The sequence below is a fragment of the Carlito syrichta genome, unplaced genomic scaffold (genome assembly GCF_000164805.1).
Source record: "Carlito syrichta isolate Samal-C Ts95f unplaced genomic scaffold, Tarsius_syrichta-2.0.1 Scaffold304688, whole genome shotgun sequence".
NCBI lineage: Eukaryota > Metazoa > Chordata > Mammalia > Primates > Tarsiidae > Carlito > Carlito syrichta.
In genome coordinates, this window is record NW_007248784.1 from 78,510 (window position 1) to 91,636 (window position 13,127).

At 57.7% G+C, this 13,127-nt stretch overlaps 1 protein-coding gene across 2 annotated transcripts; it reads left to right on the forward strand.

The window, feature by feature from the left end:
- Positions 1-959: 959 nt before the first annotated feature.
- On the forward strand, positions 960-10,537 carry SNX33 (sorting nexin 33). Of its 2 annotated transcripts, XM_021713713.1 has the most exons (3): positions 1,141-2,413; positions 2,636-2,678; positions 10,194-10,447. In XM_021713713.1, the coding sequence occupies exons 1-3, from the start codon at positions 1,208-1,210 to the stop codon at positions 10,445-10,447; spliced, it is 1,503 nt and encodes a 500-aa protein (XP_021569388.1). In that variant the 5' UTR covers positions 1,141-1,207. The 2 variants fall into 2 exon arrangements, with proteins under 2 accessions (XP_008058858.1, XP_021569388.1); XM_008060667.2 differs by having other exon boundaries at positions 960-2,678; positions 10,194-10,537.
- The last annotated feature ends 2,590 nt before the right edge of the window (positions 10,538-13,127 follow it).

The following is a 13,127-nucleotide window of genomic DNA, read 5'->3' on the forward strand; positions in this document are numbered from 1 at the left end:
CACCTCCCCTCCGGCTCTCCCCTCCTTCCCCGGGACGCCACCTCCCGGAATCGCTTTTTGTTTTGGAGCTGGCTGTCGCTGGCAGCTTGGGGGCTGCGAGTGCCGGACGAGGCCGGCGGGGGCCCCTCTGACCCGGCCCCGCGGGGCAGCGCGGACGGCGGACGGACAGACGGACAAACGGCTGCCGCGCCAGCGGCTCGCCCAGCTCACTCCAAACTGCTGAGTGTGTGCGTGCACGCGAGGGGGGGAGGGCGGGGGTCTCGGGTCCGGGGCCAGTGTCCGCTGGGGTCACCTTTGGACGGAGGTCCCTGGATTCAGATCGGGGTCAGCTTCAGGCTCTGAACTGCTGAGGAGTGAGGCAAACAAAAGAGGCCGCTCAACGAGTGGCCAGAGGTCGCCTGGGCGCCGCGTCGTGCTCCCTCCTTCCTCGGGGTGAGGGCTGTCCCCTGGGGGGGGCGGGGAGAGGGCGCCCCGGCCGGTGGGGGGCCGGCTGCGCAGCCGGGGTCGAAGAGTTGGCCGCCTGTTGTGTAAGCCTGGGTCCTTGTTTTCCCGGCCTGGCTCGTTGAGAAGCCGGACACATCCACCCTTGGACTCAGTTCAGGAGGCTGCTGCTTTTCTCCTTGCCCCTCTTGGATTTTCTAGATTTTTGAAAACCCAGTGGCCCGGGAGGAGGAGGAGGAAGAAGGAAGGGGCAGATCTGCAGAGGAATGTGAGAGCCTCCCAAAACCCAGTGGCCAGCAGGAGCTGGGAGCCAGAGAGAGGGCAGCCCGGCCTGGGCTTCTGGAATGGTGGATTCCGAGTGATTCGCTTCTATTTTAGAGCCTTGTTCCAGTGGAAAGTGTCAAATTCTTGCCCTCGCAGAGCTCATTTCTCCAGGTCACTTGGCTTTTCTTCTGGGATTGGGAGAAAGAAGAGACTCCCCCATCCCCCAGGGGCTGCAAGGGAGGGGAGGAAGCCTAGGGCCATGAGCCCTCCGCGCTCACAGGCATGTGCCTGGGGACTCCATAGGGCCGTTTCTGGACCATGGACACTGCTTTGAAGAGGGGGAGGCTGGACGGCAACCGTGGGTGCTGCGACCTGGCCTCAGGGCCAAGAGCCTGAGCTGTGTCACGGGCATTGAGTCACCAGTGTGTTCTCAGACCCCCAACAAGCATCCCAGCCTGGGCAAGACCTTCTCCTTCCCACTTTTCTGCCACTCAGCCTAGCCATGGCACTGAAAGGCCGAGCCCTCTATGACTTCCACAGTGAGAACAAAGAGGAGATTAGCATCCAGCAGGACGAGGACCTGGTCATCTTCAGCGAGACCTCGCTGGACGGCTGGCTGCAGGGCCAGAACAGCCGTGGTGAGACGGGGCTCTTTCCTGCCTCTTACGTGGAGATCATCCGTCCTGGCATCGGCGCCAACCACACTGACTACTCTAGCGGCCCTGCAGGCTCCCTGGGGACCCAGGTGAGCTCCTACGACAACTCCAGTGCAGCCAGCCCTGCCAGGAGTGGCGGGGGCTGTGGCTTCCTCTCGAACCAGGGCAGCTTCGAGGAGGACGATGATGATGACTGGGATGATTGGGATGACGGCTGCACGGTGGTGGAGGAGCCACGCGCTGGCGGCCTGGGTACCAACGGGCACCCCCCACTCCACCTCTCCTACCCTGGTGCCTACCCCAGCCAGCACATGGCCTTCCGGCCCAAGCCCCCTCTGGAGCGGCAGGACAGCCTGGCATCCGCCAAGCGAGGCAGCGTGGTGGGGCGCAACCTTAACCGCTTCTCGTGTTTCGTGCGCTCCGGTGTGGAGGCCTTCATCCTGGGTGATGTGCCCATGATGGCCAAGATCGCTGAGACCTACTCCATAGAAATGGGGCCTCGGGGCCCCCAGTGGAAGGCCAACCCCCACCCGTTTGCCTGCTCTGTGGAAGACCCTACCAAGCAGACCAAGTTCAAGGGCATCAAGAGCTACATCTCCTACAAGCTCACACCCACCCACGCCGGCTCGCCAGTCTACCGGCGCTACAAACACTTTGACTGGCTCTATAACCGCCTGCTCCACAAGTTCACGGTCATCTCGGTGCCGCACCTGCCTGAGAAGCAGGCCACGGGCCGCTTTGAGGAGGACTTCATTGAGAAGCGGAAGCGGAGGCTCATTCTCTGGATGGACCATATGACCAGCCACCCCGTGCTCTCCCAGTACGAGGGCTTCCAGCATTTTCTCAGCTGCCTGGATGACAAGCAGTGGAAGATGGGTAAGCGCCGGGCAGAGAAGGATGAGATGGTGGGGGCCAGCTTCCTGCTCACTTTCCAGATCCCCACAGAACACCAGGACCTGCAGGACGTAGAGGACCGCGTGGACACCTTCAAGACGTTCAGCAAGAAGATGGATGACAGCGTCCTGCAGCTCAGCACCGTGGCATCTGAGCTGGTGCGTAAGCACGTGGGGGGCTTTCGCAAGGAGTTCCAGAAGCTGGGCAGCGCCTTCCAGGCTATCAGTCACGCCTTCCAGATGGACCCCCCCTTCTGCTCCGAGGCTCTCAACAGCGCCATTTCTCACACGGGCCGCCCCTACGAGGCTGTCGGCGAGATGTTTGCAGAACAGCCCAAGAACGACCTCTTCCAGATGCTCGACACGCTGTCCCTCTACCAGGGCCTACTCTCCAACTTCCCTGATATCATCCACCTGCAGAAAGGTAAGGCCTGGCATGGGCAGGAGGCCCTTCCTGCATCTGGGAATGCTTAGCATGGAGCAGAACAGACAGCTTGTCTTTCTATCTCTGCCTCCATTATTCATTCGGCAAACATGTTGAGTCTCAACCATGTGGCGGGTACAATTCCAGATGGTCTGGGGACAGGCCTGGTCCTGGCCCTTCTGGAACTCAATGTCTACCTTCTTATCACTTCATTCATTTTCTGTTTTTGTCTCATTTACCCCTCGTGCATGGAGCCCCTTCCAGGTCCTAGGCCAGGTTGTGGGAACACAGAGATGACCAGACCCTTGGCCTTGCCCTTGAGGAGCCCATAGGCTCGTGGGGGACCCAGACGCAAGACTCAAGCCTGTCTCCCTCTCCTTGCAAGCCCTAACTCTTCGCAGCCTTGGAGCCAGCCTCCCGCTGCCTGTCCTACCTGTGAGCTCTCTATCTGTGCGGGAAGACCCCGTCCCTGTTTTGCAGATGAGAGAGCTGGCATCCACAGGAGGGTGGTTGCACAGCGAGTCCGTGGCCCAGCTGGGACTGTCCCTTCCTCCTGCCACCTCCCCAAGGACACATCCATGTTGGCCGCCTCCCAAGCCCAGCCATGTTCTCAGTTCTTGTGGCCCCCTGTGTGGGGGAGGGACAGGATGGGCCCCTGCCTGCTTCTGCCGGGGCTGTCAAGGAACTGCCGGGGAAATGACTCATCCCTGGTCACACGGGGGTGCTGGGCTGGGCTGGGAGAGAGGAACCAGGGGTCCAGGGCACTGCTTGCATGGCCTGTCCGACTCCTGCTTCCCATCCTGGCCTCTCTTGTCTGAGTAGTGGATCAGGGCTGACCCTGCAGGTGGCTGAGTCCTGGAGACAACAAGAAAGGCAGATGCCGGCGGGAGAGGTGTGGTCCTCCCCGGGGCCACTTGGTAATTTGGAAGAATGTCTACAGGGCGTGGGGCTGGTGCCCTGGCCCAAAGGCCCTGAGGTCGGGCCTGGCTGGTGGGGAGTTTTACTTAGGGTGGAGCTGGAGGCAGACCCTGGACCAAGCCTGGGGGACAGCAGACATGCCCCCCACCACCGCCCAGGAGAGTCTGGGTTCAGAAGCCCTGCTCCCCTTGACCAGGAGACTGACTTCCAGAACTTCAGCTCTCAGCCTCTTTTCTCCCCTCACTTTCTCCTCTTCCTCTTCCTTTCTTTTCTGCCCTTCCCCCCCCATCTCCACCTTTCTTCCTCCTCCTTCCAACTCCAGAAAACATAGACCTGAGGGCTAGTCTCAGCACTGCCCCTGGTTTGCTGTGTGTCCCTGGGAAGTGCCTTTGCCTTTCTGGGCCTTGGTTTCCTGATCTATAAAACAAGGGCACAGGGCCCCAGTGAGCTGTTGGGCCTTCCAAGGAGGGGCTGGGAAGGGATTCCTGGGGAGGATCTGGCCCAGAAGCCTTCGGGTGCCTTAGGTCTGGCTCTGAGCTCCAGAACAGGGGTAGGGCAGGGGAGATAGCGGGGCGGCTGGGGGCCCACTGGGGCAGGTGTCTCCCTGTGCAGAAGTGGAAGAGCTGGTTCAACCAGCTTCTCGGATGGCCTGTTCCTGTGTGGGCAGTGGGAGGCAGGGGTGCCATGATTAAATGGCTGCCCTGTGCAGTGGCTGGGGACCCTTGCCCGAAGCAGAGCTGAGGGCATGAGGGCAGCCCCATGCCAGGGACACCCAAGGGCTCCCAGGCTCAGAGTGAAGCCAGACTGGCCTTTTTGACCCTGGGACAGGGAGGCAGAACTGAAAGAGGCCTTTTTTTTTGAGTCTTACTCTGTCCCCCAGGCTGGAGGGCAGTGGCATGATCACAGCTCACCACAGTCTCAACCTCCTGGGCTCAGGTGATCCTTCTTCCTCAGCCTCCCATGTAACTGGGTCACGGGCACATGCCACCACAGCTAATTTTTTTGTAGAGACGAGGTCTCGCTGTATTGCCTAGGCTGGTCTCGAACTCCTGGGCTCAAGCAATCCTCCCACCTCAGCCTCCCAAAGTGCTGAGATTACAGGCATGAACCACTGCACCTGGTGAGAGGTCATTTTTGAGTCTCCACCTGAGTGTTTCTGAGAGTCAGAGGACCTGAAGCAGAGCCCAGCCCCCTTTCCCTGTAGGCCAGGCCCTCTGGAGTTTACTCTGGGTTCTGGGCTCTGTGTTGTCCCTCCTGGGCCTGTGGTGTGGGGTGAGTTAGGACAGGAGCTTGCAATCTGGCTGAAGCAGAACTGGGCAGGCTTTGAGGACCACAGCTTGACAGGAACTCGGGGGTCGGAGACCCGATGCTGGCCTTTTGGGTAGAAACCTCAGAGGAAGGAGCAGGACAGTTGAGTCCTGGTTCTCGGGATTCCACCCAGCCTGTCTAGAAATCTGAAGGGATGGAGGGTGTGGGAGAGACAGCAGGAGGAAGAGTGGAGGTCCAGCAGGGAGTCCGGAGGCCAGAATTTGGACAAACTTTGCCTCGGCTGTGACTTTGGGACAGTCTCCTCCCCTCGGTCACTATGATAATAAAGTGGGACACGGGGTCTTCATTCTCTTAGGAAGGCTCTGTGTCACTTAAAACTTACATTAAATAAATGTGTATGCTTTTCAAAAAGTAAAATAAGTTAAATAATGGGATGTGAAGCCTGGCAGGAGTGGAGCTGGGGCCCACCAGCCTGGGTCTACACTGGCCCAGTCCCTGGAGCCCACTTGGCCTAGGGGTTTCCTAAGAAAAGCATAACTTTAATACAATTAACTATTCAAACTGGGTCAGTTTTGGAGGTGAAAGGCAGCCCCAGCAATAGTTATCTTGGGACAGCAAGGGGAAAGTGACTGTCCAGGGCAAGCTGAGACCTATGGTCCCTACCTGGCAGCCAGCGAGGGCAGGGCTGGGCCCCAGGCTCATCACAAGTTAGGAGGTCGACGTGGTCACCTCCGGGTGACAGAGGGGGTGCAGGAACTGAAGCGTGGTGTGTCTGATCTCACATCCAGGCTATTTCCACTGTGCCCAGCAGGTGGGGGAAGGGGCTCCCCAGGGACAGACAGCTGGGGTAGAGAAGCCAGCAGAGGAAGGAGGAGGGAGCCAAGCTTGGCGCTCCCCCACCAGTTCAGCTGGCATCCTCAGCAGACTAGAGGCGGGCCAGTACCACCACAGAGCATCCGTGGCAGCAGGGCGGGTGGCAGCCATGGGACTCATGGCATGGTCAAGCAAAGAGGCCTTTGGAGGGGCAAGCCCTTGCCTGGGGACAGGTGGGTCCAGCCTCTGTGGGTTCTGAACCATCATCTAACTCTCCCTCTACCTCCCCTCCTAGGCTTCCATAAACAAAGAATCACACTGCCATGAGCCACTGCTGGCTGGTCCGTGCGGTGAGCCCATGGGTAGGAAAACAGTTTGCACCCTGGCGGGGAGCCTCTGCTCTCTGACTCCACCTCAAGTGTGGTCCTCAGTCCCATGTACATATGAGTTCAGTGATGCCTCCCTGATCCGTAGGCGGGTACTGTGATGATCCCGTTTTACAGATGTGGAAACTCTAAAGCACTGTACTGCTGTGAGCAGTTGTCAACAGCATCACAGCTTGGTGCAATCTGTCCCATGTGACAGCGGGGAGACCTGAAGCCCAGGTGAGAACAGTGGCTTGCTGGGGGACACAGCTGGGACAAGGACTCAGACCTCCGGCCCCCAGCCTGGGGTGGGTGGGAACTATCTCCAAGAGGTGGAGGCAAGATGGTTCAAGGTGCCAGGGACCCTGGGACTTTCAGCTGGTGGCTTCCAATGCTCCTCTCCTACAGAGGCAGACCTGCAGAGGCAGGAGGCTCCTTGGGTCCTCAGCTGTCAGGTCGAGTCCTAAGTGGGCTGCAGGGGGGATGCCGGAAAGGCCTGAGCCTTAGCCCGTCGGGTGCGGTGCGTTGGTGTTAGCTGGTCCTGGCCCCAGAACTGAGTCACAGGGTGGAGAAGTGACAGAGAGATGGGTGGGGCCTTCCCGACCCCTGTGACCTTTGCCCCTGGCTCCCTGCCTGTCTGTGGACACCTAGCAATTGTGAGAGGTTCATCCCTACTCTCTGGCACTTAGTCTCCTCATCCACAGCAGAGCCCTTTCTTCCCTCCAAAGCCATGGTAAGAAAAACTCCTCTTGAGGATGTAGGTCTAACTCCACTGCACCCAGACTCTCAGGCAGGTGGAATCTAGGCTAGTTCGGTGTCTCCTTTCCAGGTTGGTTCCTTTTCTGAAGTTTATTTCTCGTCTCTTTATTTTTTTCTTTTTTTCTTTGAGTTGGAATCTCACTCTGTCGCCCAGGCTGGAGTGCATTGGCATGCTCACAGTTACTGCCTCTACCTGCTAGGCTCAGGCAATCCTTCCGCCTCAGCCTTCCAAGTAGCTGGAACTACAGGCACACACCACCATGTCTGGCTAATTTTTTTTATTTATTATAGAGAGGAGGTCTTGCCATGTTGCCCAGGTTGGTCTTGAACCCGTGGGATCAGGGAATTTTCTCACCTCAGCCTCCCAAAGTGCTAAGATTATAGGCGTGAGCCACTGCACCCAGCCTCGTTTCTTTATCCTGTTTTCTTCTATGTCCTTCCTACTCCTTGGAACCTTCTTGAATCCCTGTGTCCATTGTCCAGGCACCCCACCCCATATGCCTGGAGGACCTGACATGGGTTCCTTGCAACAGTAGTGGTATCCACCCCCCCCCCAGCTGTGCAGAGCCAGGCATCCTCCATTTATGGGCAGGAAGGAGGCTGGAACCTTCTAGGTGAGTCGCTGCTTCCTTAGGGCCTCCACTGTAGAGCAGTGAGGTAGGGGTGACAGTGGAGGCTGAGCAGCTGACCTCCGGGGCCTCTCCAGCCCTGAAGTCTCCTACTGGGTTCTATCCTGGGCCTTGGAGAGGATCCCTCTTCTGCTGCCCAGGGTTGGGTTGTCGGGCTAGAACTGGGAGGCAGGAGATGGTTCAGAGAAGGTGGCAGAGGGACTGAGTGGACAGGGAGTGGGGACCTGCCAGTTTCTTTTGGGTGCTGAGTGTGCAGCCCTGGAGACTCTGAATTCGAGACTGTCTGCCTGAAATGCTGCTGTGATGGCTCAGCCGTGCACTTGCCAGTTACTATGGGTGTTGCCCTTCTCAAGGAATCCAGGGTTATTTCCAGCGTGTAGAGCCCTGGTCCTGACATATACAGTAAGTGCTCAATGACTGCATTTTGAATGCACCAGACAACTTGAGTGAGAGTAACAAGAATAGCATCTAGAAGGCCCTTAATGCCAGGTGCGGAGGTTCACGCCTGTAATCTTAACACTTTGGGAGGCTGAGGTGGGAGGACCACTTGAGGCCAGTTGGACACCAGCCTGAGCAACATAGCGAGACCCCTTCTCTAAAGTTAAAAAAATTTAAATTTAAATTTAAAAATAAAAATAGAAGGCGCGTCAGAGACCTCCTTAGAGGAGTAGTGGGGAGGACAGTGAGCTACTGTGTGTGTATGAGGGTGCGTGTGTGCCTGTGCGTGCACAGCTAGTGCTTTTGAAGTATGCAGGGTGTGTGCCATCCTCCTCACAGCTCTTACCGCCTCCTTACTCTCCTTCAAGCAGTGGATTCCCCACAGCTCTCTAGGTGTGCCAGGCCCAGGCAAACCACCTCCTCCTCCTGGTAACTGCCCCCACTGGCTTGGAGCACGACTAGTCAAGTGTCTTTAAATTCAGAACCAAAATTCATTCCCCAACTACTTGTGGATTCATCTAGCTTCTTGCAAATTCCCTGCCCAGGTTCATCCCGCCCCACATCTGTCACCTGGTAATGCCTATAGCTTCCTCTAGTCCCCTGGGCCTGGGTGACACACCAGCTGGCCTTTGAAGTGCAGTGCAATGGGGGTGGGGTGGGAGCTGGGACTGGCATTCTGCCTGGGGGAGGTCCCACGTGGAAGTGGCACCTGATTGGCCTTGAATTATGAATAGGGAGCCAACCAGCACGGTAGGAAGGCAGGAAGGAGCAGGTGCGCTGGATGAGGAAGAGTGCGTGTGGACCGCTGCAGGGCTCGCAGAGGGCCTCCCGGCCCAGGAAGGTTGGTGTGGACCTTGATCTACAGGCGGTGGGCAGCCAGGGAAGGTGCCCAGCTTAGAGGACCTTTTGGGTGCTGCAACAAACCTCAGGCTGGGACCGAGGGCAGGGAGATTGTGGGTAGATGGGTTGACTCAGTTCAGCTGACATCTGCCAGGATCTGCTGTGGGCCGGGCCTTGCTGGGCATTAGGGACACAGGATGAGGACAGGCCCTGTCCTCAGAGTTCACAGTCCAGGGGGAGGCAGTCAGAAGTCTAGGGACCTCAGGAGCTCTGCGAGGTACTTAATGCAGTGTGGTACAGGGAAGTCTTCCTGTAGGAGGTGATGTTTGAACTGAATTAGGAACCAGCGTGAGAGATGATGAGGCCTTTGGTGGGTAGGAACTAGAACAGCTGGTCCTGAAGGTCATACATCCAGCGGGGTTGTGACTGGTCATGAATGGGCTAGGATTTTGGAGGGAAGATGGTGTGACCGGTTTAGGATGAGAGTCTGGGGGACGTCCTGGCGGAGACACCCAGGCGGCTGGCCCATGGCTCAGGAGTTGGGGATTGAGGTCTGCGTTTAGCTGACGGGGATGTTGTCTGCCCTTGAGGGCACCTTCTCGAGGCGGGAGGACTGCTTGAAGCCAGGAATTCGAGACCAGCCTGGACAACATAGCGAGACTCTGGCTCAGACGTTAAAAATATAAATCAAAACTAGGCCGGGCTCGGTGGCTCAGCCTGTAATCACGGTACTTTGGGAAGCTGAGACGAGTGGATTGCCTGAGCCAGTGGGTTTGAGACCCACCCGGGCAACTTGGCGAGACCTTCTCTCTACAATAAATCAAAAATTAGCTGGGCATGGTAGCGTACACCTGTAGTTCCAGCTACTTGGAAGGCTGAGGCAGAAGGATCGCCAGAGCCCAGCAGGTCGAGGCTGTGGTGGCCGGGAGCATGCCACTGCCCTCCAGCCTGGGTGACAGAGTGAGACTCCAACTCAAAAAAAAAAAAATCAAAATTAAAAAATAAAAATAGGCCGGGCTCAGTGGCTCAGCCTGTAATCCCGCGCTTTGGGAAGCTGAGGTGAGTGAATTGCCTGAGCCCGCGCGTTCAAGACCCGCCTGGGCAACTTGGCGAGACCTCATCTCTACAATAAAATTAAAAAAATTTGCCGGGCGTGGTAGCGCATGCCTGTAGTTCCAGCTACTTGGAAGACTGAGGCGGAAGGATCGCTGGAGCCCAGCAAGTCGAGGCTGCAGTGGCCAGGAGTGGCCACTGCACTCCAGTCTGGGTGGCACAGTGAGACTCCAACTAAAATAAACTAAACTAAAATATAAATAAAAAAATAAAAATAGAAGGCCCTTCAGAGCCCTCCTTAAAGGAGAAGTGGGAAGGTGTGGACAGTGAGCTACTGTATGTGCGCGCACGCATGTACACACTCAGGGAATGGACGGAGCAGACGGAGGTGGCCAGAGCCCTAACCCCCATCCTCTGCTCTGCCTGACCAGGCGCCTTTGCCAAGGTGAAGGAGAGCCAGCGCATGAGTGACGAGGGCCGCATGGCACAGGACGAGACGGACGGCATCCGCCGGCGCTGCCGTGTGGTGGGCTTCGCGCTGCAGGCCGAGATGAACCACTTCCACCAGCGCCGCGAGCTCGACTTCAAGCACATGATGCAAAGCTACTTGCGCCAGCAGATCCTCTTCTACCAGCGGGTGGCGCAGCAGCTGGAGAAGACCCTGCGCATGTATGACAGCCTCTGACCACGTGCCCAGCCCCTCCTCGCGCCTGGGCCTGGCCGCTGCAACCCACCCTGCTTTCCCAACCTCCCTGGACCAGCAGTGGCTGGGGGAGGGTCCGTGGTGGGTGAGAAGCTCCTGGGGCAAGGGGCTCTCCAGGAGTCGCGAGCACCCCCGGAACGCCCCACTCCTTGCGGGGGACAGCAGGGGTAGGGACGGGGCCGGGAACGCTCCAGGCCAAGGCTGGGGCTGCTGGTTGGTAGTTTAAGGCCAGGCTGGGGTCTTAGGCTGCCCTGGAGCCCAGTGCTTGCTCACCTGATGCCACCGCCTTGTTTCTGCTGTGTTCCTGGGTCAGACGCTGGGTCTCCAAGGATGAGATGTACCTGCCCCTGAGGAGTTCTTAGTCAAGGTGGAGTTCAGACACAGAAACAGAGTCAATGCCCTGTGACAGATGGTTCACTAAGGGGTTTCTAGAAGTTCAGAGAAGGGACCACAGCCTTCTGCTGGCCAGGGAAGACCCTAGCATAGGTAATGTCTGAACAGTGTTTTGAAGAATTACGAGAACCTTCCAGACAGTAAACGGGGAAGAGGAACAGCATGGGCAGAGGCACAGAGGCATGGACACATCTTCCTCTTCTCCCTAGGCCCTTCCCAAACCAGATGGTGCCCCTCCATGGGGACGCTGCCTGTGGCAGAGGGCGGGATCTTCCTGGCTCCATGCCCCCAGCTGTCCTGGCTTCACCCTGTCCTCTACAGGAGGGGCTTCAGGCCAGCTCACTCCTGCAGGCCTCAAACTCCCTTCCTGCTGAGCCTCCATCTTCCTGCATGGTCAGGGGATCATGTAGCATCCTTCTCTCCTGGGGTCACAGTGCCAGAGCCCTGGCACCCCGTCCTGGAGAGGACACACAGATGTCTCCGTGTCTCCAAGTTCACCAGCAATAACTCCCTGCACTCCAAGCAGGCCGAGACCCCAGGCTCCCTGGGTCCTTGGCCTCCAGGGCACTGCCTCCTAATCCTTCCTGCTGCATGGTGGGAAACCGAAGAGGAAAAAGGGGCCAGGGCACCCTGTTCCAGGGATTCCAGGCCCACTGGCCCTCAACCAGCCTCACTGTGATGCAAGCCCCTGCCCTGGGTCAGGTTGTGCCGCCTGTGGCCTATGTTTACATCCCCAAGGGGTTACTGCCTCCTCCCACCTAGGCCAGGATGTGGTCCAGCAGTGGTCCAGGGGCGTATTGACCTGTGCCACTGCTGTACCCGCCCCCAGGAGGTCATGATCTGCTCCTGGCTGCTGCTGCTTGAATCTTTCTTCTTTGTTCTTGATAAACCTTTTACAACGAAGATAAGAGCTTGTTTTTTTTCTGTTTAGATCCCAGAGGGGAGGAGGGCGGGGAAGGATGGAACCCTGATTGCTCTTGGGAGCCATTGGACTAGATTCTGAGGTCATGGTGGACAGAAATGAACCACCAAACCTCAGACTTGGGGGGAGGAATGTGCTGGTGGGAGGTGCAGGGGAGTGGGAGGAACTAGAAGTGGCCTTGGAGTGCTGGCTGGATGCATTCCCTCCCCAGACCTCACTCAACTCTAAAATGTATAGGTCAGGAGTGGTGACTCATGCCTGTAATCCCAGCACTTTGGGAGGTCGAGGCAGGAGAATCACTTGAGTCTAGGAGATCGAGACCAGTCTGGGTAATATCGTGAGAACTTGTCTCTACAAAAAATAAAAAAATAAAAAAAAACTAGTGGGGTGTGGTGGCCCACACCTGTAGTCCCTGCTACTTGGGAGGCTGAGCTGAAAGGATCACCTGAGCCCAGGAGGTCGGGGCTGTGATGAGTCAGGATAGCACTATTGCACTCCAGCCTGGGCGGCAGAGTGAGATCCTGTCTCAAAAAATAAAATAATAGTAATAACAAAATGGGTGGAGTCCTGCCCAGGGGTTTGGCTGTGCTGCTCCATGATCTAGGACTGAGGGTCGTATGAGGAAAGGATAGGACACCGTGCCCCACAAACAGGTGGGTCCTCTCCCAAAGGAGCCACATCTTGGCCTTGCCCCTGGAAGCCCCTCGTCCAGGGGCAGGAAGAGGGCACTCAGAAACTGTCTTTCTCCCAAGCTGTCCTGGGTGCCCAGCCCTGCGATGGCTCCCACATTGGAAACAGAGGAGAACCCATCTGTGCCCTGGGGGCTGTCCTGGTCGGGATGGATGGGAATCAGTTTACCCACAGGAGAATGGAGTACTGGTTGGTTGAGACATGGCTCTCTCGGAGGCCATGGAGGCTGCATGCGGGGAGGGTTTCCAGGGTCAAGGCTGTCAGGAAAGACTTCGACCAGGCTAGCGGCCGGGGGCTCCTGGCAGGGAGATGGGGAAGGGCTAGAGGTGCTAGAGGCAGGGGTGAGCAGGGCTCCCGTTCAGAGCAGAGCGTCCTCAGAGGAACTTCTGGAATGGGTCCCCTGGCCCTGGGTCAGCATTAGGTCAGATTTGGGACTTTCTGAAGAATTTTCCCTTCCTCCTCCTGCCCTATTTTCCAGCCCAGTCAAGGAGCTTCCTGCCCGTAACCTCTTCTCAGCTGTGACCTCCATGTGGCCTTCGGCAGAGAGGGGTCTGGGCGCGGGTAGGAGGGTCTTTTCCCAAGGCCAGGCTGGCAGGGGAGGAGGGAGAGCTCTGCTTAGTGCACAGTGCCTGGAAATTCCCCTGCTAAGGCTTCCTG